Below are 22,919 nucleotides of genomic sequence, written 5' to 3'. Positions count from 1 at the left end.
CCCCTGAAATTGTTGCTGTCACTCACTTTGTATTTTCCGAGCAGTGGGTGGCGGCCAGCAGTTATCAACATGTCATCACCACGTTCCAGAATGAACCGTATTGGGCGGCCAGTCCTGTAGGAGATGACTCTGTTAACCTGCTGATGTTTCATGATGGGGGCGGGGGGGATGCACTAAAATAAAGAAGGCTTAAGATAATCCAGTTTTGTGGTTTCTCAATGCGGGGTTGGGGGTAGTTGCAGGCCTTAACATTCTGAAAATTTGTGCGGGTATTAAAATGTGGGAAAAGAACCCCTATTACTGTAATCATTTTGGTTTAGTCACATCTGAGAATTCAGATATTGAAATAACATATTATTTAGTTATGTTTACTTCCTTTTTATTTCTTTTTATGTTACATCAAGGAATTGTATGATTATTTTGCAATTATATGTTAACCAGGTTATACTATTATTAATTTCATCTAGGGACATTAAAAGGGGGATAATATATTTGTTATAAGTGGGATGTGGAGGCTGAAAGGGTTGAGAAACAATCGTTTGTCAACCTCCCCTGGCTGCATTCAGAATTTTCATGTTTCAGACTCTTCATGTTTCAGACTCTTCCTTCTTCAAGTGCCTAGTGAACACTCCTCCCGCTTCTGCGGGAGTGCTCCCAAGGCCTACACACCTGTACTTACTGGATAGTCTTCTCTATTGTTGGGAAGTGCCAACAAGCTGGAACATTCATAGTCTTTCTTTTTGGAGCAGTAACCAGGGGTAAATTAGGTTTATCCTGAATATACTCAGTGAAATTTAGTAGTTACAAGGTTAATTCACAGAAGTTGGGGTTATTCCTGGAGTCTGGTTATTCCATCCAGAACATGCAGAGGCTAAGAGAACATTCCCAGGCAGCAACAGACCTGATTTATTTCATGAAAAAACATGCCCCTCATTAGGTTGGGATTTTGACCCTCCCTCCACTCAGCCAAACTCAGCTTGATATATTTTAATGATTTGAAACATAAACATTTAAACGAGTGAAAGTCAATGCAACTCATAAAAGTAACCCCAAGTTACATCTGTGCAGTGAGTCAAAATTTATAGTGATTACATTTATTTCACACAACCACCTTGGGAAACAGGTAGCTATTACTTTCGCTACTTTACTGGTGAGGAAACCAAGGTGACTTGCCCAAGATGACCCCGTGAATGAGTGGGCAGAGCAGGGCTTACACCCAGGCCCTCTGGCTCTAGGTCCAGTGTTTCTGCAGCCACGTGTTAACCACACCCTTTGGAAATGAAGGGCCATGAGCAGTGGGATGAAAGCTGGGGTGTGGGGCTGGGGGGACAGAGGTGGCGTCTGCCCTGCGGCCACTGTAACTCTTACTTTTTGGCAGCCACGGCACTGACAGCTCCTAGCAGAGCAGGCTTGCTCACTTTCCCCCCGAATGCTCCTCCAGCTCTTTTCGTGTGACAGGCGATTCTGTTCCTTGGGATGTTTAGTGCTGCAGCCACATATTCCTGAAAGAGGTAAGTTCCCAAAGTCACATAAGTGCAACTTACTGGTTTATTGTACATCACTCATGTACTTCCTCTCTACCTAGTAAGAGAAATTCAGTAATTGAGCAAAAACAACATTCACATAATTATGCAACCATCTTTGTAATCTAATTTTAGAATATTTTAAGCATCTCCAAAGAACACTTATATCTATTAAGAGTCACTCCTAATGAAAATATTTGTTGTTATTTAGTTGCTAAGTCATGTCCGACTCTTTTGCAACCTCATGGATTATAGTCAGCCAGGCTCCTCTGTCCCTGGAAAATTTTCCAGGCAAACATACTGGAGTGGGTTGCCATTTCCTTCTCCAGGGGATCTTCCTGATTCAGGGATCAAATCCGCATCTCCTGCATTGGTAGGTGGGTTCTTTATCACTGAGCCACCTGGGAAGTCCACTTTGGACAGATACTTAGTTGTGAAATTGCTGGGTTATATGATCACTGTATCTTTAACATCTTGAGAAACGGCCAAGCTGTTTCCAAAGTGGCTCTGCCATTTTTCATGTTCTGTTGTGCGAATAAATGTTCTAATTTCTCCACATTCTCACTTGTTACTGTTTGTCCTCTGTTTGTCTAGTGAACTGCTATTATTGTGTTTTTCATTTGCATTTTTCTAGTGGGCTTCCCTGGTGGCTCAGACAGTAAAGAACTTGCCTGCAATGCAGAAGACCTGGGTTCGATCCCTGGGTTGGGAAAATCCCCTGGAGAAGGGCATAGCAACCCACTTTAGTATTCTAGTCTGGAGAATCCCATGGACAGAGGAGCCTGGTGGGCTACAGTCCATGGGGTCACAAAGAGTCAGACACGACTGAGCGACTATGCACACACAGTGATTTAATGATGCTGAGCTTCTCAGGTGGCACCAGTGATAAAAAAAAACCAGCCTGCCAATGCAGGAAATGTTAAGAGATGCGGGTTCAAGCCCTGGGTCAGTAAGATCACTGGAGAAGGGTATGGCAACTCAGTCCAGTATTTTTGCCTGGAGAATCCCATTGACAGAGGAACCTTGCGAGCTACAACAGTCCATAGGTTCCCAAAGAGTTGGACATGACTGAAGTGACTTACGTGCACACACACACACACACTCACACAAGGCTTGTGGGATCTTAGTTTCCCAACCAGGAACTGAACCCAAGGAGCCTGGTGGGTTGCAGTCCATAGGGTTGCACAGAGTTGGACATGACTGAAGAGACTTAATATTCAGGCACGCATGAGCATCTTTTCATGTGCTTATTAGTCATTCATAGACTTTCTTTGGAGAAATATCTATTCAAATTCTTTACTGGGCCTGCCTTTGATGCTGCCTAGGTTATGGGCTTTGGGCTGTGAGTACCCAGTGCCCCCATTATCCCTGGGAAATGCCTGCTGTCATGACTGATTGCACCTCAGAAGGTGTTGATGGAAAATAACTATGGACCTTGGGACATACATATTATTCCTCTGGACCCCAGAGTGACATACGGTCTTCCAAAAGAGATCTCAGGGGTGATCTTTATCAAATTCCTCAATTTACAGAAGATATTGATATCCAGCTGCTTGTCAGAGATCATGTAGCAGATTAGCATCAAAGCCTATATTTCCATCTCTGTCCACTCCAAAATTTGCAACAGTGGAGGCCACAGCTACATCTCAGCTCAGCATCAGCATCTTCTCAAGGGCTCTGGATTAAGTATCTGCTGATTTGCTAGTTCTGTTATACATGTTTATTTCTTTGAATGGCAGCTGGGAGCTTCTTCCACCTACTGAGGCTCGCCATCCTTCAGGACCTCAAGCTACCCACTCACTGTGCTCCACCAGGAAGCCCCCAGCTCCTTCCTTCAGTGAGGCTGGCATTACTCCCCCTCCCAGAAGAACTGGCCAAGTATCCCCTGTGCCCTCCACTGCTTTAGGACCTACAGCTCCACTTTTCAGAAGAGGGGAATGTCAGAGGATTTTCTTTACTTGCCTCAGTGAGGTTAAATCTCAACCACCAGAACAGGATTGGAATTCACATGCTGCTGCGCTGGGCTGAAAATGTCTTGAAGATGCAATCACTTTACCCATATGCCACCGATTTATAAAAACATTCACACAGAGATGCAGCTCAGAAGAACCACAAAGGGAAATGTAAATGCAATATTAAGGCTTTGACCTCCCTGAGATTAGGTTTTACACTATAAGTTGTTAGAAGGGAAAGATAGACTCTGCTCTCTGTTTTGGGAAGGCAGCACAGTTTTCAGATCTCTGAAAGGTCTGCCCTTTAAGGAAAATATCTGCCCCATTTCCTTCATTCTGGACTTCTGCTAATGGCAAGTGTGCAGGGAGTGTAGGCATCAAAAGGCCCCTAGAGTGGAAAGCCTGGTTGTAAGGGCCTCTGTCACACAGCCGTTTGGAGCCTCGTTTTCCAAAAACACTCTGTTACCTGCACATGGGTCTGAAACTGTGTCCCAAGGTGTAGCACCATTTCTTTATCTTCCTCTTGGGGGATAGCCAGGATAGTTTGTGTTTCCATGTAAAAATGTTCCTGTCCTTCCACATGGACCTTACCTATAAAGCATAAACACAGGACGAGGTTTACTTGAAAGTTCCAACCTGGGGACTCTTGGTGGTGTTTACTTTGTACAGAACACGTTGCTTTAGTTTATAGAGTTTGACGTTGCATCATTTGGTTAAATCACATTTTCCATTTATCTTCATTGTGCCTCACCAGCTGCCTGATTCTGGCTGGCTCATTCCCCTCTCTTGGCCTGTCCAGTGGGTGGTGAGATCTGTGGTATGTTGGACTTGAGTACACAGGCCAATATGACCACATTTCTTAGCTCTGTTATATCCTCACTCAGTGAATTTGGCCAAATTAGTAAATCCTCATTTCCTCATCTGGAAAATTGGAGGTAATAATAGTATGTACCCTAATTAGGTGATGTCAGGATTATTGGGTCACAAAGAGGGTACCTACTGTAAAACCAGCCTGCTCTTGTTGATTTAGCTGAGATTTTTGGCTTGTTCAGTACATCCTTATTTTATTTATTTATTTTTCCTTTTTTAAAAAATTTTATTTTATTTTTATTTTATTTTTTTTAAATTTTATTTTATTTTTAAACTTTACAATATTGTATTAGTTTTGCCAAATACCAAAATGAATCTGCCACAGGTATACATGTGTTCCCCATCCTGAACCCTCCTCTCTCCTCCCTCCCCATACCCTCCCTCTGGGTCGTCCCAGTGCACCAGCCCCAAGCATCCAGTATCGTGCATCGAACCTGGACTGGCGACTCGTTTCATACATGATATTATACATGTTTCAATGCCATTCTCCCAAATCTCCCCACCCTCTCCCTCTCCCACAGAGTCCATAAGACTGATCGATACGTCAGTGTCTCTCTTGCTGTCTCATACACAGGGTTATTGTTACCATTTTTCTAAATTCCATATATATGCATTAGTATACTGTATTGGTGTTTTTCTTTCTGGCTCACATCCTTATTATTATTATTTTTAAAGCTTTTATTTCATTTTGGAGCATAGCCAATTAACAATGTTGTGATGGTTTCAGGTGAACAGCAAAGGGACTCAGTCATACATATACATGTATCTATTCTCCCCCAAACTCTCCTCCCATCCAGGCTGCCACATAACATTGAGGAGACTTTCCTGTGTTATACCGTAGGTCCTTGTTGGTTATCCATTTTAAATATAGCAGTGTGTACATGTCCATCTCAAACTCCCTAACTATCCATTCTCCCCATCCTTCCCTCCTGGCAACCTTGTTTGTTTTCTAAGTTTGTGAATCTGTATCTGTTTTGTAAATAAGTTCCTCATCCTTATTATTTTGTAGGTTGTACTAGAGACGCATTTAGCCCTTATTTAAGTATTTGAAAGGTAGTATTTTTAATTTAAAACTAACCAAAGGAACCCCGTGCAGTTAAAAATAAGTGAATTGCTTTGCCAGAAAACAAAGGATTTCTTGAATTACTTCTTGGGATGACAGAATGTGAGTCAGGTAAAAAGGCACCCTTTCCCCTACAAAAAAAGTTTGCTTTCAGCATGTATATACTGATTTTAATCTAAATTCAAATTTATTTAATAATTAAACAGTTTTTACATATGATAGATATTATTCTGAGGCCTAGAACTTTATAGATAATAAATTTATGCAATCTCTGTACCAATCCTATGAGGCAGGTATTATTAGGAATTTGAGACATAGAAAGGTTTAGTAAGCTTCCCAAGGTCACACAGCCAGTAAAGAGCAGAGCTGGGATCCAAACCCAGGCAGCCTGACCCCAGGATCCATGCTCTAAACTATTACATTATATTCTCAATAACTCCTAGTTGTGTTGTTTTTCAGTTGCTTAGTCGTATCCGACTTTTTGTGACCCCATGGACTGGAGCAGGCTGCCGGGAGCCGGCATATTGCATATTGAGTGCATACTGCATATTGAGTGCAGCACTTTCCACAGCATCATCTTTCAGGATCTAGAATAGCTCAACTGGAATTCTATCACTGCCGGGAGCCAGCGTGAGGAACTCCGCCCATGACAAAGGTCATGAGGAAGGAGGCTCGGCACACGCAAAGGCGGGATCGAGCTTCAGGAGTCCCCCTGGAAATTCTCGAGCATTTACACCCAAAACCAGAGTCTGCCTACTTTCTGCTTTGTGCCTTCACCTACACCTCTGACTTTACGGGGGGCTGTCCCCCACTACCTCTCTGAAAAAGAGTTAGCTTACAGCTCCAGTTAATAATTCCTGGGTGTGACAGTGTTTCAACCTACAAACTCCTTTGGAAATCCTCTAGCCTCCCTGAATAGGTTTTTCCGGCCACAGGTGATTGTTCAGAGCCTCCCAACTGTGAGAGGCAGGAGATGTTCTAAACTGTCTAAACACAGATTCTTTTGAGTAGTTAAAAGATTGATTAGAAATTGTATTGGTGAAGGGATTTTCACTTGTTGGGCCAATGTTTGCTGCTAAGTTTCCATATCCCTTACCTGCTGTGTCCCTGGCAGTGTATTGATTAATATAATTGGTGTAAGTAGTAGCTTTAATGTTTGTAACCTGGGACCCTTGAGTTAATTCTTTTTCTTGTTATAGCCCACCACACCTTTGCTCTGTAGGAATGCAACTTTATCTAATGCTTTTGGAGGGTGGCTCCTGACCAATCACCTTTAGAGAAAAATAAGTTTTCTGAAGAAAGGGTCTTAAAATGTTAACAGGCCTCCGGGCCAGAAGATGATGCAAATCACCTAAGCTTTTGCATATGATAAGTTTGCAGGAAGAAAGCCTGGCTTGCTGCAAGACTCTACCCCTTCCCCCATTATCCTCTATGCATAACTTAAGGTATAAAAACTACTTTGGAAAATAAAGTGCGGGCCTTGTTCACCGAAACTTGGTCTCACCATGTCATTCTTTCTCTTACCTTCTGGCTGAATTATTCAGCCTCTTTTCTCCACTGAACTTCCTCACTGAGCTATCCTTATTTCAGCCTCTTTTCTCCACTGAATTTCCTCACTGAGCTATCCTCATTCTATTACTCTTTATATCCTTAATTAACGTTTAATTAAGCAATTGTTTTCTGATCTTCGCCTACGCCATCTCTCCTTCGAATACCCTGGATCAGCCGGGACTGGTCCCCGGCAGCAGGCCAGGCTTCCCTTCCTTCACTATCTCCTGGAGTTTGCTCAAATTCATGTCCATTGAGTCAGTGAAGTCATCCAACCATCTCATCCTCTGTCATCCCCTTCTCCTCTTGCCCTCAATCTTTCCCAGCATCAGGGTCTTTTCCAATGAGTCGGCTCTTATCATCAGGTGGCCAAAGAATGGGAGCTTCACCTTCAGCATCAGTCCTTCCAATGAATATTCAGGGTTGACTTCCTTTAGGATTGACTGGTTTGATCTCCTTGGAGTCCAAGGGACTCTCAAGAGTCTTCAATTTTTCATCATTTCTGCCCAAATTTTAAATTCCCTTTGTCTTTCAAACTTCCCACTTGAACTCCCACTATGGCCAGAATCCTGAATGACAAATAGCTACCTAGCATCTTGTCATTCTGTTATCCTCAGTGAGAACAGAAATTCAAAGAAAATATACTACTATGGTTAACAACAAGGGCCTAGGGCTCAGCCAATTCTGGGCTCCAGTCCTGGTTCTACTGCTAACTGGTTATGAGATCTCAACCAGTTACTTAACTTTTCAAAGCCTCAGTTTCATCATCTGTAAAATGCAACTACTGATATGTTCTTTCTTAGCAGTGTTCTACTTACATATTAAATAGTAAGCAGTAATACTTAGGAACTTAAACTAGACTTAATAATAATATTACTCATTTCTTAGGGTTGTTGTCAGGATTAAATAACATAAAACATGTAAAATGCTTGGCATGGTGCCTGGCACAATGAGTACCTGATAAATGGTAACTGATATTATTATCATAACTAAATAACCATTAGCTTAAATTTATAGTCTTTGTAAAATCTCATTTAGTTTCTTCTATAAAATATATTATGGAGTAATGAGTGTTTGACACAAGAGTAGATGCTGTCAAATCTCTGAGCATCTTTCTTAGCTTTCCTGCTTGTATTTAACTATTCTTCTGAGGTAGTAAATTGTTTTTATGATTGGGAATTAGTCTACACTTTCTGCTTAAACAGAATGATGCTGGGAAACAAGTATTCTGAAGGCATTTCAGTAAAAAATATAGCACTTGCCATTCCACTTATTTAGAAGTAGGTAAAAATTACTGTAAAAATCACTATTTTCTCTTACTTAAGACTTGTAGCAATTCTCTTAGTAAAGACAACTGCAGCTTTCAACTCTGGCTACAAATTAGACTCACCCACATGGAGATCTTTTATAAAATACTGATGCTCTCTGACCTTATACTCCAAGGTTCTGATTTCACAAGTCTGAGGTGGGATCTGGATATTTGTATTTTAAAAAACTGTACTAAGTCTTACCCAGTGCAGCAATTCAAAACAAGCAAGCAAGCAAACAATATAGTATCAAGATTAGGAAAGATAAATAAAACTGTTAAGAAACAACTTTATACACAGAAAATTCAAGAGACTCTGTAAGACTATTAAAATAGTGAGGGAATTTAGTGAAACTCCTGGCTATAAGATCAATATACAAAAACCAACTGTCTTTATATACTAGACATAAATAAGTAGAAAATTAAATAAAAATATAACTTACAATAGCATTACAATAACATTATAAAGTATCAAGTACTAGAAAGAAATATTAAGAAGGGTGTACAAGAACTAAACTAAAAAGACTGATGATAATAAACAAACAATGGAACTTTTACAATTGTTATTAGGAATAAAATAGGAAAAACATTTTTTAATGTTTGGCACTAACTAAAAGTAAAAGATTTTAAAACACTATTATTTGGCATTTTTACTGCTGAGTATATTTTATTGAAAATGAGTGCTTATGCTCACCACAGACATGTATAATAACAGTGTTTACAGGAACTATTCATAAAAGCCCCAAGTTGAAAAAACTCAAATGCATATCAATGGTAGAATAGATAAATAAGTTATGGGTATAATTACAGATATAATGGATATATAAATATTTATACCATGAAATACTCCTGAATAATGAAAAAGAATTATGGATCTATGCAACAACATGGATGAGCCCTCCATACACAATATTGAATAAAAAAAGTAGGCACAAAAGTTATACTATAAGGTTCCATTTATATGAAGGTCAAAAGAGGTAAAACTAATCTACAGTGGTAAAGGTTAGAATAAAATCTTTGGGGACTTTCTTGGTGGTCCAGTGGTTAAGAATCTACCTGCCAATTCAGGCAGCACTGGTTTGATCCCTGGTTTGGGAAGATTCCATGTGCTGAGGGGCAACTAAGCCCATATGCCACGACTACTGAGGGCTGAGAGCCCTAGAACCCATGCTCTTCAATAAAAGAAGCCTGCACACTCCAACTAGAGAAAGCCCTTGCACAGCAACAAAGACTCAGCACGGCCAAATAAGTAAAATTAAAACAAAAGTCTTTGGGAGGTTTACTAACTGAGAAGGGGCACAAGGAAGCTTTCAGGGTGCTGGAAATATTCTATATCTTGGTGTGGGTAGTATTTACATAGGCCTATTGTTGTTCTTATTTGGTCGCTAAGTTGTGTCCAGTTCTTTGCGACCCCATGGACTGTAGCACGCCAGGCTTCCCTGTCCTTCACTATCTCCCGGAGTTTGCTCAGATTCATGTCCACTGAGTTGATGATGTTATCTAACCATCCCATCCATAGACTTATACATATGTAAAATTTCATTGAGCTTAGTAAGTTTATTATTTGTGCATTTAAAATTGTGATTCAAAAATCACACTAGGGTTGAGAAACTCTGCCTGAGAGCTCTAGTATTTCTCAAGCCAGATGACTCAATTAAGTCTTCAACTGCAAAGGCTTTACCTTTTTGGCTCAAGGTCACTTACCTTCAATGATTTGGTCAACATATTTAAAGGCTTGCTCTACATCTCCTTGCTCAATTTTTTTCTCAGCAGAAAGAAATGAATTGTGCTCTAGGGCTTGCTGCAGACCAAAACAAACAAGAAAAAGGTGTTGTTTTTTTAAAAGCATTCTAATAAGCCATTCACCCACCATCAAAACCCCAAGCTCCTGCTCAATCAGATCTTCACACACAAAGACAATCCAAGCAGTAAGGAGAGACAGCAGATGTTGTGTTGAAATGGATTACAGGCATTGGTATTGCCTTAGTTTCGTTCAGGGCTCTGAGGAAGACCCGAGAGGGAGACAAGGATAGATATATACAATGCGGTCCTACAGTGAGGGCCTGAGGCAGTTTGGTGTTAAGGTGCCAACTTTGTGGTGAGGGGGGCAAATAACAGAATAAAGAGAGGACAAGAGGAGGAGGTTGGTGGGGCCAGGAACGCTCAAGGGTGACGTTGTGTAGGTGATGAAAGTTAGGTGCTGAATTGAATGAGATTAGGACAGCTAGAGAAGAGAGGGAGAATCATTTACAGTCAAAAGCGCCTCATAAAGCAATAGTTTGAGGTTGAAACCAAGCTGAGGGGCCAAAATGAGAACAAGCCAACTGGAAGGGTGGGGGTTTTCTATCAAGAAACAGTAGATTGGACTAGAAAGGTGCCTTGAGGTTGGATTAAGAAAGATCCTGAGGACTTACCTGGCGGTCCTGGTTGGGAGACTGCCTGCCAATGCAGGGGACATGGATTCAATCCCTGATCTGGGCAGATTCCACAAGCCACAGGGCGACTGAGCCCATGCACCACAGCTACTGAGCCCACATGCCGCCATGACTGAGCCCATGCACTGCAGCTACTGAAGCCTGCATGCCCTAGAGCGCATGCTCTGCAACAAGAGTAGCCCCTGTTCGCCACAACTAGAGAAAGCTTGTGCACAGCAATGAAGACCAGAAGAGCCCCCCACCCCCACCACAAGATCCTGAGTTCCATACTAAGAACTTCATCTAAGGGGATGTTGCTGTGTGGAAGAAGTGATCTGATGAACTTTGAGGCTTAGAAAGTTAATGTGATGGACAGATAGGTTGAAACAGAGTACAAAACTCCTTTTAAAGCAGTTATGATAATTAATCTGACAACAGGTGATGAGGATCTGGCCAAACCATGAGATGGGAGACAAAATGAGAATAGAAAGAAAGGGACAGAATTAAGAGGCATTCAGAGGATAATTGGGAAATACTTGACCTCGGTAACCATTGGGAAGAACAGAGGACAATCACAGAAAATGATGGAGACTGCCTCCCATTGGCTGGGATTCACATTGCTTATGGACTCATCTATCCTTCCATCACACATGTTTATTGAGCACCTACTATGGGTTTAGTGCTTCACTAGGCACTGGGGTTATAAAGCACTGAGAATATGTTCTTGTCCTTGTTAACAAAAACAGCTGAAACAAAATGACAGCTAACATTTATTGAATGGGTCCCATGTCCCAAGTGCTGTTCCAGGCATTTGAATTCTTACATTTAAACCTCACAGTGACCTTTTGGTGTAGGTACTTTCATGGTTCCCATCTTACAGTAGAGGAAACTGAGGTATCAGGAGTTGAAACAACTTGTCAATGCTTTCATTGCTATTAAGGTCCCACTAGACAATAGAGTCTGGAGAAGGCAATGGCACCCCACTCCAGTACTCTTGCCTGGAAAATCCCATGGACAGGGGAGCCTGGTGGGCTGCAGTCCATGGGGTCGCTAAGAGTCGAACACGACTGAGCGACTTCCCTTTCACTTTTCATTTTCATGCATTGGAGAAGGAAATGGCAACCCACTCCAGTGTTCTTGCCTGGAGAATCCCAGGGACGGGGGAGCCTGGTGGGCTGCCGTCTCTGGGGTTGCACAGAGTCGGACACGACTGAAGTGACTTAGCAGCAGCAGACAATAGAGTCAGACTGTCAGTCAGAGTACTATCTCCAGGGCTTGTGTTTAAGCAGGAAGTAGGCAGGGAGACAGAGGACCCAAGCTGTAATATAGTAAATGTTACAACTGTTCTGAGTTTCACATGCTCTGGATTTCCCAATGACTAGTTTTGTATGTAAGGTTGTAGAACATCCCCCTGGTATCCCTTATCTGTATTCTGTGGCCATGCCTTAGCAAGAGATCAAGGGAGGAGAAATGGACACAAGAAGGGAGAGAGCTCCAGGCAGGAAAATACTCTGTATTATGTTTCGAGGTGCAGATTGCTGGAGCCTTCTCTCTAACACTATGGACAGCTCTAAACCCAGTATAGGTGAGCCCTAAATTGTTTTGTGACCCCATGGGTTGAATTCTGTCAAAATTATACCACCCTAGTCATTCTAGAGACATGGAATGGCCTGCGTACCTCTATTGTTATAATCCTGGGCTCTAGGTCTTCATAAACAATCCTCACTTTTTTAGCAGCTTCTTTTGCATGAGCATAGGTATCAGCAGCCACAGTGCAGACGATCTGACCCACGCAAATTACCTGGCAAAAAGCCACATGTTGTATTATTTTCAACCTATGAGAATAAATCTAAAACAGTAACTTGAATGGGGTTCAGGGGATACATAGGTTGGAGGAAGAATTTAAGGACCTGGCCTGTGACTGTCTTCAGCCACATTCCTTCCCACTCCCATATCACAGCCAGTAATCCGGTTGTCCTGAAATAATGTTGGTTCCTTTAATGTCCTATGCTCTGTATTGCTTCTACCACTTGATGGTTTTTTAGAAGCCTTCCCTGAGAAGGCTTATGGCTTTTAACAGAATCTCAAAAGGGTCCACCATTCAAGAGAGAATTTGAGGGGGAGTCACTGGTTCCCTGAAGGTCTTTGTGATGTGAACATGGGCCCATGACCAATAATCATTTTGGCATTTCCAGCAAAGCATTTGAATGATAAGCGGCGCACAAATCACACACCTCATTTTGTGCGTAGAAAATCTCTCCCTGATAGCTATTATCTCCTGGAACATCCTCTGCTGTTATCACATCAACAACACCAGGAAGGGCCAGGGCTGCTGAAGTATCAATTAATCTAGGAAGGAAATTTTGAAAGCACACACTGAAGTTACAGAGGTAAGCTCAGGGTAATACAAGTGATTCCTAAACACCAGGAAAAATTGGTGACCACATAACAAGTCATGGGCAGTATTCCATGTGGAAAGTGCCAGCAGTTAGTAGGTGTTCTTACTTTTGGTCATAGATTTTTTTTTTCTTAACTATATTTAAAAAATGACTGATTCCCATCCAAAAGAGGAAATTATTCTTATTTGACCCAAATATATAATAAATTTTCAATTCTAATATGAAATTGTGAATGCATTCCAGTAACTTATAGGGATGTTTTGTTTTCTTACATTATCTTTGCATGAGCTCTGGTGCTGGTGACTACAGCCAGGAAGAGTTCTTGGGAGATGGGGGGCATGTCATCAACAAACACAGCTTCCCCTGTGGTGTGTTTAATGGCTGACTGGTGCATGACTGGGTGGCCAACTGGATCTTGTGGGGGTTGGTGGGGATCCACGCACTGTTCACGAACAAAGCAAGTTATTTTATTACCAGGCATCCTCAAGCACTGAAACCTGGGAATATATATATAGCTTGGTATATATATATATATAGATATATATATCTATATCTATCTATCTATATATATATAGATATAGCTTGGCTTACCCCAAAGTTAAAAAAAACTATAAGCAATTGGGTATCCATATCTGTGAGTCAACATTAATAAAGATCCATACGATAAAGGATAAATTCTGATTACAACCACCCCCTCACCCCAAAAAAGGAAGACTTTTTTTATTTGCCCTCAAAGACTCTACGACCTTGTTGAAGTATCAGAATACACAGTAACACATTAACATAATGTGATCAACTTTGTATAGCAATAAAGAACAGTTGACATCAACTAATTTGGTGCAAGAAATATACACAAATTTCTGGGAGATTTAGGATGATTATAAGAAAGCAGGGGCTTCCCTCATAACTCAGTTGGTAAAGAATTTGCCTGCAGTGCAGGAGACCCTGGTTTGATTCCTGGGATGGGAAGATCCTCTGGAAAAGGGATAGGCTACCCACTCCAGTATTCTTGGGCTTCCCGTGTGGCTCAGCTGATAAAGAATCCACCTGCAATGCAGGAGACCTGGGTTCGATCCCTGGGTTGGGAAGATCCTCTGGAGAAGGGAAAGGCTACCCACTCCAGTATTCTGGCCTGGAGAATTCCATGGACTGTATAGTCCATGGAGTCACAAAGAGTCAGACAGGACTGAGAAATTTTCAATTATAAGAAAGCTGGGAAGTCTCTATAGAAGCAGTAAATGCTAAGTCAGAGTTTAAAGAAAGGACAGACACTGGCCAAGAAAAGGAGGAAATTTTAAGCAGCAAAACTGAAAATAGAAGGGAAAGGAGATACAAAATCTAATTCTTTGTGTAGCCTTTAGTAAAAGCATAGAAGCTAAACCAAGAAAGCCATGTGTGGGTGACAATGTTACCCATCAACTGGCTTTAGCAGACTTTGTCTGTACAAGTAATAAAAATAAAAAATAAGTTCTTGAAAAGAAGGAAGATATATGCATAATGGCATACACTTACATGCACAGACAGATTAAAAAGCAAAACACCCCAGCCACCAACCTGGAACATCTGAATGCCTTGGGGTGTTTCTATAGGGAAATCTTCTAGAGCACTCACGAACTTTTCTGGGATATCAGGAAACTTGTGGGGGTCCTGAAAAGAAGATTTTTTTCACATTTAATTTTATAATCTGAGTGACTAACTTGGAAAAACACATGTCAGAAATAGGCTATTCTATTTATTCTTCCAGGCATGAGATACCAGTTCTGCTGGGAGAGAGCCCTGAGCTTTGAATTCCCTGGGCTAGCACTGTTGTTTGAAGAAGTACATAATAAAATACTAATAATGGTTATGTACAGGCTATGGGATTATAGATGATTTTCTCTTCCTTTTTGTCTTATTCATATTTTTAAAATATTAAAATAGGTCTTACTTTAAGGAAAATATTATAGTTTGCTCACTGAAGGCTCTTCACTACTATAAATCAACTTGACACTGCATATTAGCCTCTGTCATACAAATTATAAAGCAAATGGAATAACAAGGTCATCCATCCCCTTCTCAGCTCAGGAGTGAAGGAGGGTGAGGGAAGGAGAGAAACAAAAAGGGTGAGGAGGAAGCTGTTGGAGGCGGGGAAGCGCCACTGGAAGGCCCCACCCTCGACACGCTCTGTGTATTATTAAAACCAGGCCATGGAGGCCCTTCATGTGCAGGCTCATGTCCAGGAGGCCAGGGGGCCCAGAGACCCAGAGAAGTAGTCCTTACCATTTTGTTCAGCCCTCGCCTCACTTTGAGGTAGAATTTGAAGAGTAAGCTGATGATGAGGGTTCGCCTATACTCTACCATGCCACCTTCAGCGTCTGGAGGGATGTAAATCTCATCCAGAACCAATCGGCAAGCATCACTCAGCATCTGGTCGTTCCATTTCCTAGCAGGAAAGAGTGTGAACATTTCACAGAAGAGGCAGAGACAAACACTAATCCAGCAGAGTACGAAAAGATGGAGAGCAGTATGTATCCGTCTTTGAAGTCTACACAAAAGACTCTCAAATCCCTCACTAGCTTTCTTTAGAATCTGGGGCAGTGGCTCCCAAATTTTCTTACAAAGTCCTCCTTTCAAAAATATTATTGAAAAAATTTTAATTTTTAATTGAGGTGTAATTGACATGACATTATGTGAGTTTCAGGGGTACAATGTAATGATTTGATATTTGTATATATTGTGAAATTATCACCACAATAAGTCTAGTTAGTATTCATCACCATATGTTGTTACAAATTTTTTTTCTTAGGACAAGAACGTTTAAGATCTAGTTTTGTTTTTAGCCATTTTCAAATATACAATATAGTATTATTATGTATAGTCACCATGCTGTACATTACATCCCAATGACATTTATTTTGTAACTAGAAATGTGTACTTTTTTAACCCCATCCATCCATTTTGTACTCCATCCTCCACCCCACCACATCTATGCAGCCACCGAACTGTTCTCTGTATCTACAAGCTCAGTTTTTGCTTTGTTTTAGATTCCACATATAAGATCGTACAGTATTTGTTTTTCTCTGCATCATACTTAGCATAATGCCTTCAAAGTCCATCTATGTTGCCACAGATGGCAAGGTTTCCTTCTTTTATTATCATGGAATAATATTCCATTATATATATATATATATATCCTTTATACATTGATCATCAATGACCACTTAGTTTGCTGCCATTATCCCGGCTATTGTAAATAATGCTGCAAGCCGCATGGAATTGCTTATGTATTTTGAGTAGATGTTTCCATCTTCTTTGTAGGATCATATGGTAGTCCTATTTTTAATTTTTTGAGGAACCTCTATACTGTTTTCTACAGTGGCTGCACCAATTTGTATTCCCACCAACAGTGCATAAGGGTTTCCTATTCTCCATTCATGTTATTTCTTGTCTTTTATATAATACTCATTCTAACATGTGAGATGATAGTTCATGGTGGTTTTGACTTGCATTGTGATTAGTGATGTTGAGTATCTTTTCATACACTTGTTGGCCATCTGTATGTCTTCTTTGGAAAAATGTCCATTCAAATCCTCTGCCTATTTTTTAATCAGATTGTTTTTATTATTTTTAATGTCATGGCCTGGGAATGTTGATTTACCTCAAATAGCTTGGATGAAAAAAGTACTCAAATCAAGCTTCCCAGGATCTGGGACTTTGTTTTGTTCGTGGCTGTGTCTCCAACAATGACACCACACCTGCCCAAGCGCATGCATGCTCAGTTGCTTAGTCGTGTTTGACTCTGTGACGCCATGGACTGTAGCCCACAAGCTCCTCTGTCCATGGAATTTTCCAGGCAAGAATACTGGAGTGGGTTGCCATTTCCTCTTCTAGGGAATCTTCCTGACTAAAGACTAGTAAATGACTGAATTATTGATGATACTTGCAACATTTTTCATGGCTGAAAGTTATTATATAAGTGCTTTGCGAACACTTATTTTAGTTATTTCAGTATCAGAAAAAACTTGCTTTAAGTTCTAATTGTTGACAAAAAACCTGATGGGTGGGTGAAAATTACTATAAAATTACTGGTTAGAAGAACTTCAAAAATTTGCTGTCCAAATGCTAGAAATAATGCAAATGACAGGAGGAAGGCCAATTCATCTTTTGGACTATTTCATCTTCTTTAAGCTCTTTAAGGACATTTTCAGTTGTCTTAGGACACAGTATTAGAAACATTTACTTATTTTTCAGGTTAATTTGTAGTGGAATTTTGGAGATACTATCTACTTAGATTATCTTAGATTAATTTGTGAATTATTATTATAGAAACTACAACAAAAGAATCATTGTATCTTGAAGGTGGTTGGTTTTTGGGTGATTTTTATTTTCTTTGTACTTTTCTGCAGTGATTAAATTTTCAACACATTATATGCATGTGTATATATATATATGTATATTATGATCAGAAAAAATTTTCCAAGTGCTATTTTCATTGAAATATTAAAATGGCAAGGCCTGGGTTGCATGCTTCAGATGTGTTATGACATACCTCCCAATGAGCTGCTGGCAGGTTTTGCTTGCAGACACAACAGTGGGGCCAACACTTCCGTAGAACATCTGAAGTTCCTTGATGGTGTCTGTGCCATCCTCAAACTTCACGCTCATCCCAGCATTGACAATGGCAAAGGCGTTCTCCTGACGCTGGGCTATCCGGAGTCCTGACACAAAGTGCCACTAGAGACAGAAAAACAACGTGTAGTGCTTAGCTTCACTGTCTGATGTACAGCAACAATGACATTTGGTATTGATCCTGAAAAAGATCTTGTGAATGATATAAGTTCTCACACAGGCGTGGTTATGGAGTATGGAACTGACTGTGGAGTATATACTGCCCGTGTGCTTTGTATTTATTGTTATGTATTACATTAAGTATTAATTATTCTGTATTATATTATGTGTTAATATCTAATCCTCACAACAACTCTGCTCACGTCCACTTTCCCGATGAGGAAACTGCGAGGCTGGGTCGCCTGCACAAGGTCACACAGGAAGCGGCAGTGCCGGCTCTGGGGTCTGTGCTCATCTACCCTCCTCTGTGAATCCACGTGTGGCCTTGGGCAGGGGACTTAAACTGTTCCAGTTTTACTTCTCTTTAAAACGACAAGGTTTAATTTGATCAGATGGCAACTTGGTGACTGCTGAGAGGGCTGAGTGGAGGATGAGGAGGTGGGGTGCCTCTCAGGGTGAACTTCCTCACTTCCACTTGTAGCAGTTTTAGTTTGGTGTTCTATGTAAATCTTATCTGAATAAAGAATTCTACTGTAGGAAAAAACCTTGGAACCCACAGGACAAACGGTCTCCAAAGTGCTTGCCAAGTTTAAATCTGTCATTCTAGGTTGAGTTTCATTACTAGTTTGAAACATTGGAGCCACAAAGCGTGAAAGCCTCTTTGCGTGGCCAGCATCTTGGTAGGGGGCAGGGGAGAGATTAGACCCTACCATCATGGACCCTGACAAGAAGCACACATTTTTGATCTAGAAAGTAAGGTGATAAAGAAGTGTTTGAGAGACACTGGTTTTTCCTGCTGTACTGCACTGACTGGTGGGGACTTGCCTCTCATTCCTCATCACCTTCCCTTGCCTGAACTATTGCATTAGCCTCCTAACTGGCCTTTCGACTTTTAGGCTATCCTCCAATCAACTTATCCTCTATCTTTCTAGTGATCAATGTTTCTCAAAAGTGCCTTTCATTAAGATTGGATCTTCTTTAAAGCCTTCAGAGGTGACTGTTTGCTAGGACCCATACAGACTCCTTAATAGAGCAATAGATATGCTTGGTGATGGAGCCCCAACCTCCTTTCCAGACTCATCTCTCAGGTTGCTCCACACAACCTGCCCAGCCATCTGGCCTTCAGCCTGCCATGCCCCCCAGCCCCCATCCCCGTGAGACTATTAACTCTTTGACTATTTGTTTCATAGAATAAAAAAAAGTTGAATGATTATGTGGCAGCCTGGATGGGAGGGGAGTCTGTGGGAGAATGGATATATGTTTGCGTATGGCTAAGTCCCTTTACTATTCACCTGAAACTATCACAACATTGTTAATTAGTTATACCCCAGTACAAAACTAAAAAAAAGATTTTAAATTAAATAAAAATCCTGGAAAGACCACCCCCTTCTCTACACTGACCTATGCTGATCTCAACTGCCTTCCTTCATGGTTAACAACACCAGGGCAGGGTTCTCCCCATCACCGAAACTACCTCAATTCTTTGTCCGCTCATTTCCTGTCTGAGATTAGTTTTTTCCTATTTCAAGCCCTTCCCCATAGGTGTAGAGACCTTTAAAGACTGAACGCTGTGTCTTGTAGTCTTCGGAGTTTAGCACTGTGCCAGGCATGTAAAGTAGTAGATAGTTAATAAATAGAAAATTGTACTTAAAATATCTGGTTAATAAATATCTGGTTGACTTGGTAGTAAATTTATGGTAATGAACTTTCAGTTTACCAGAAACTTGCTGTAGTCAACAGACTATTACTCAATCTTGGCTAAGTTTCATCTTTGTCTGAAACTCCCAGTTCAGCTCTTCACACAAAGGGCTCTCTTTTTTACAGGGCTAATGTTCCCTGCAGGCAGAGAGATAAGGCTCATGGAAATGTTTTCATTTCTTTTAAAATCAAAAGGAAAAATGAATATAATGATAATGAATATATAACACTGAAGGTAGCCTGGATCATATATATCTTTATACTGACACAGTCATATATATTTTTTACTTTAGCTTTTATGGAGGAAAGGACTAACAGAAGGCAAAGCACCCAGGGCCCCTGAGTTCATACCGTGGCTCTGATAAGAAAGCAAATCCGATGGTCACCTGGGAATGCACCCCTCCTGTGAGCAGCCCCAAAGGCGCCCTGCAGCAGCTGGTTGGAAAGGAGAGGACACCTCTCCCTCGGAAGCCCATATGTGGCTTGCTGCTCAGGGTGAAGCTGGGCTTCCCTGGGGTGGGCGGCGGGTCAGGGAGCCCTTACCTGAGTAGAGTGCGGAATATACACAGATAACACAGTCTCTTCTGACTTGAGGTTGGCTTCAGGTGACTTCTCAAGGAAACGGCCATTTAAAGGAATCTGCCGTTTTCCTTCTATTAGAGAAAATGACCTTGATTAGGATGAAGTTATCAAATTGGAGAATATGCCCAAAGGGACAGATATGATGCACTGGTGGAAAGAGAGTGCAGTTGGGAGCCAGAGATGTGGGTTCTTCGTCTAGCTCCGGGCTGGGTTGGCTGAGGCAGGTCCTGGAACCTTGGGCTTCTGGTTTCTCATGCATGATGGCAGGGTTGGACCCAGTACACTAACATGTCCTTTCTTGTTCTTATTGCCCATTATACACCACTCACAACATTTGGGCTTTGAAGAACTTTAAAGCTATTTGGAAACTACCTAGTACAAAGTGAAAGTGAAGTCGCTCAGTCGTGGTTGCAAAGAGTAAGGCCTAGTATAAAGGAGGTTCACAAATGGGTGATGGGTACACTGGTTCCAGTGTATTTCATAGATGGGAAAACTGAGGCCCTGAGTCAAGAAAGGATAGATGACCTGTCCAAAGAGATAGAGATGGGATGAATGGCAGGGGTGGGATGCCTGATATATACTTTCCCCCCTTAAACAGTTTACTATACTCTCTCTTTTGCTCCACCATAGTTTTAAAAATCTGATTTTAATCAAAGAGAAGGTATCTTATATCAATAGACCTGTGAATAACACACATTTGTCTTTATTTTTATTTCTTTAAGTTTAAATCATTTTCCCTTGGCAAAGTTTAAGCTATCTTTGACTAAAGAGAGAAGAAATGAGTAATATGCCCCACAAATTTGATTTTGTTTAAAATGAAAAGTACTATAAGGAAAAATTTCACCTTTATGAAACTGTGAAATAAAATATGCCATAAAACTTTAAAATCACATACATACACCTCATTAAATTTTCCTTTATCTGCCTTGATAGTACAATTTGGACTACGCATAAATACAGCCAACTAGTTCAGAAAAACTGTCAGGAGCAGTAACTTATGTGATCTACAAGATATAGAACATATGGAAAACAAGGTGATTGATCTCAGTTTCATCCTTATGTTTGAGGTAATGTAGATACAACCAGATATATTTGGTGAGTCTAAGTGAGATATATTTGGGTTCCTTGTTCATAGTTTGCAAAGGAGCTACGTAACTGATGTGATAATTATAAAATCAAATGCTTAAAGCTTGGTCTCTTACCTTTAGATATCAGATTGATGGTAGCATTTCCTGCTGCTAAGATGGGATTCAGGTCAGAATAGTTAGGCCTGCTCACCACATGCCCGCCTAAAGTCTAGATTAAAAAGAAAAGATGGCATTTTTAAAGCTACACTCAGTCATTTGAAAAATAAGGAATTATGTATACAGTGATCTTGTGTAAGCTTTAAAAATTCTCTTCTTTGTTTCAGAGAAAGATCTGGCAAACTTGGGGGGGGGGGCGTGCAGCTAAATACAGTCAGACAACACAGTGTGCAAGAGTCCCACTCCTCTGACGCCAATTCGAACTTATAGCTTGAGAAAATATTGCCTTTCCATGTGCCATGAGGAAAAAAACCTCTTTCAGAACTGACCCTAGCACGTGTCCAATAACATGGCGAAGTGAGGAGACTTGGAGCCTGAGGAAACTCTAAATTCAGATATGCGCTGTGCTGCTGTCAATACAATTCTCATTGTCCCAAAACCGTCTCTAAAGCTGCTCTGACACAGTCTTATCTCGTATGACACTAGAGAACATACCGCCATGTTCCTAATCTGGGCTCCAGCAAGTGTTCTCAGGTGCTTCAGGAGAGCGTGGTAGGTCTTGGTCTTCTCCTTTGGTTGTTCAGAAACAATAAAATGTAAGGCATCATTCAACTGGGCCAGGCTGTATCCTGCGCCTATCGTCACCCCTGAAAGTAAGGTATGGAATTTAAACTTAAAGTAGAAGGTAACAAGATGCATGGGCTGCTTGGAAACACTCTTTCAAATATATCTTCTCTTTTCATATAAACTTAGAAGGACAGAAACAAAGATAAAGATATTTTGGCAATTTGCTTTATTCTCAAATATTAAGTACCAAAGACTTTTCTCTTTCATGTACACAGTTGTATCTGCCTTAGATTTTAGGACACCTCAACCATAGATATCTGAAACTCATCACTCTGTTTATTCCCAGTGTAGTGCTGTCCTGAATAGACGGATCAAATGTGAAAATTTCAACCAAGATCCTGTAAGATTTTTACAAGATCATTACACTTGAGTGGAAGTTGACTTCCAAATCTGCATTGCTCATTTGCCCTTTTTCCAAACCATCTCTTCTTGTTGTTCCTTCATCATAACAAGAAGAGACACCTGCTGGAAACTTGGCTTAGTTCTATCTGTCTGTGAGCTTACAGGGAGTGTTTTGAGTAGTGATGTCTTCTACTTCATGCATTCTCAATGGGGGCAATACTGCCACTAAGGCAGTGAAAACAATCTTATTGTTTTTATTTATAAAGCCCTGATACCCATACAGATATATGGTCTATCTGTGATGTTAGAATTTTATGGAGGATGATGAGAGAAAAAATGTCCATCACTCCTTAGAGTGAGAAATGATGAAAAGGTTGAGAAATACTGACTTAATTTTCCAGGTTCTAACATCCAGTCCCTCCATCTCTACCACACCCTAACCACATCCCTTCCTTCTAGCCCTTCTCCATACAGCCTGACCTTTCCTTGCTCCATCTCCTTCTGTGGCTCCATTAATATGGACTTTCCAACAAGAAAAAAAATAAGAAAAGAATGAGCAGACTAAGATGGGAAGATCAGAGGGG

General features: G+C 40.9%; 1 protein-coding gene across 1 annotated transcript in view; it reads right to left on the bottom strand.

The window, feature by feature from the left end:
* LOC133226993 (aldehyde oxidase 4-like) overlaps nt 1-22,919 on the bottom strand; it is a 72,195-nt gene that overhangs the window by 22,125 nt on the left and 27,151 nt on the right. The window contains exons 11-23 of the mRNA XM_061381198.1: nt 21,862-22,013; nt 21,325-21,418; nt 20,084-20,193; nt 17,604-17,788; nt 15,335-15,497; nt 14,630-14,722; nt 13,348-13,517; nt 12,911-13,025; nt 12,355-12,477; nt 9,967-10,063; nt 3,942-4,066; nt 1,369-1,502; nt 27-114 (exon numbers count right to left, since the gene is read on the bottom strand). Coding sequence (XP_061237182.1) covers nt 27-114; nt 1,369-1,502; nt 3,942-4,066; nt 9,967-10,063; nt 12,355-12,477; nt 12,911-13,025; nt 13,348-13,517; nt 14,630-14,722; nt 15,335-15,497; nt 17,604-17,788; nt 20,084-20,193; nt 21,325-21,418; nt 21,862-22,013 — 1,649 coding nt within the window. The remainder of the gene's footprint in view (nt 1-26; nt 115-1,368; nt 1,503-3,941; nt 4,067-9,966; nt 10,064-12,354; nt 12,478-12,910; nt 13,026-13,347; nt 13,518-14,629; nt 14,723-15,334; nt 15,498-17,603; nt 17,789-20,083; nt 20,194-21,324; nt 21,419-21,861; nt 22,014-22,919) is intronic.

This window comes from Bos javanicus, chromosome 2 (genome assembly GCF_032452875.1).
Source record: "Bos javanicus breed banteng chromosome 2, ARS-OSU_banteng_1.0, whole genome shotgun sequence".
Lineage (NCBI taxonomy): Eukaryota > Metazoa > Chordata > Mammalia > Artiodactyla > Bovidae > Bos > Bos javanicus.
This window is presented reverse-complemented; position numbering and strand designations above follow the sequence as displayed.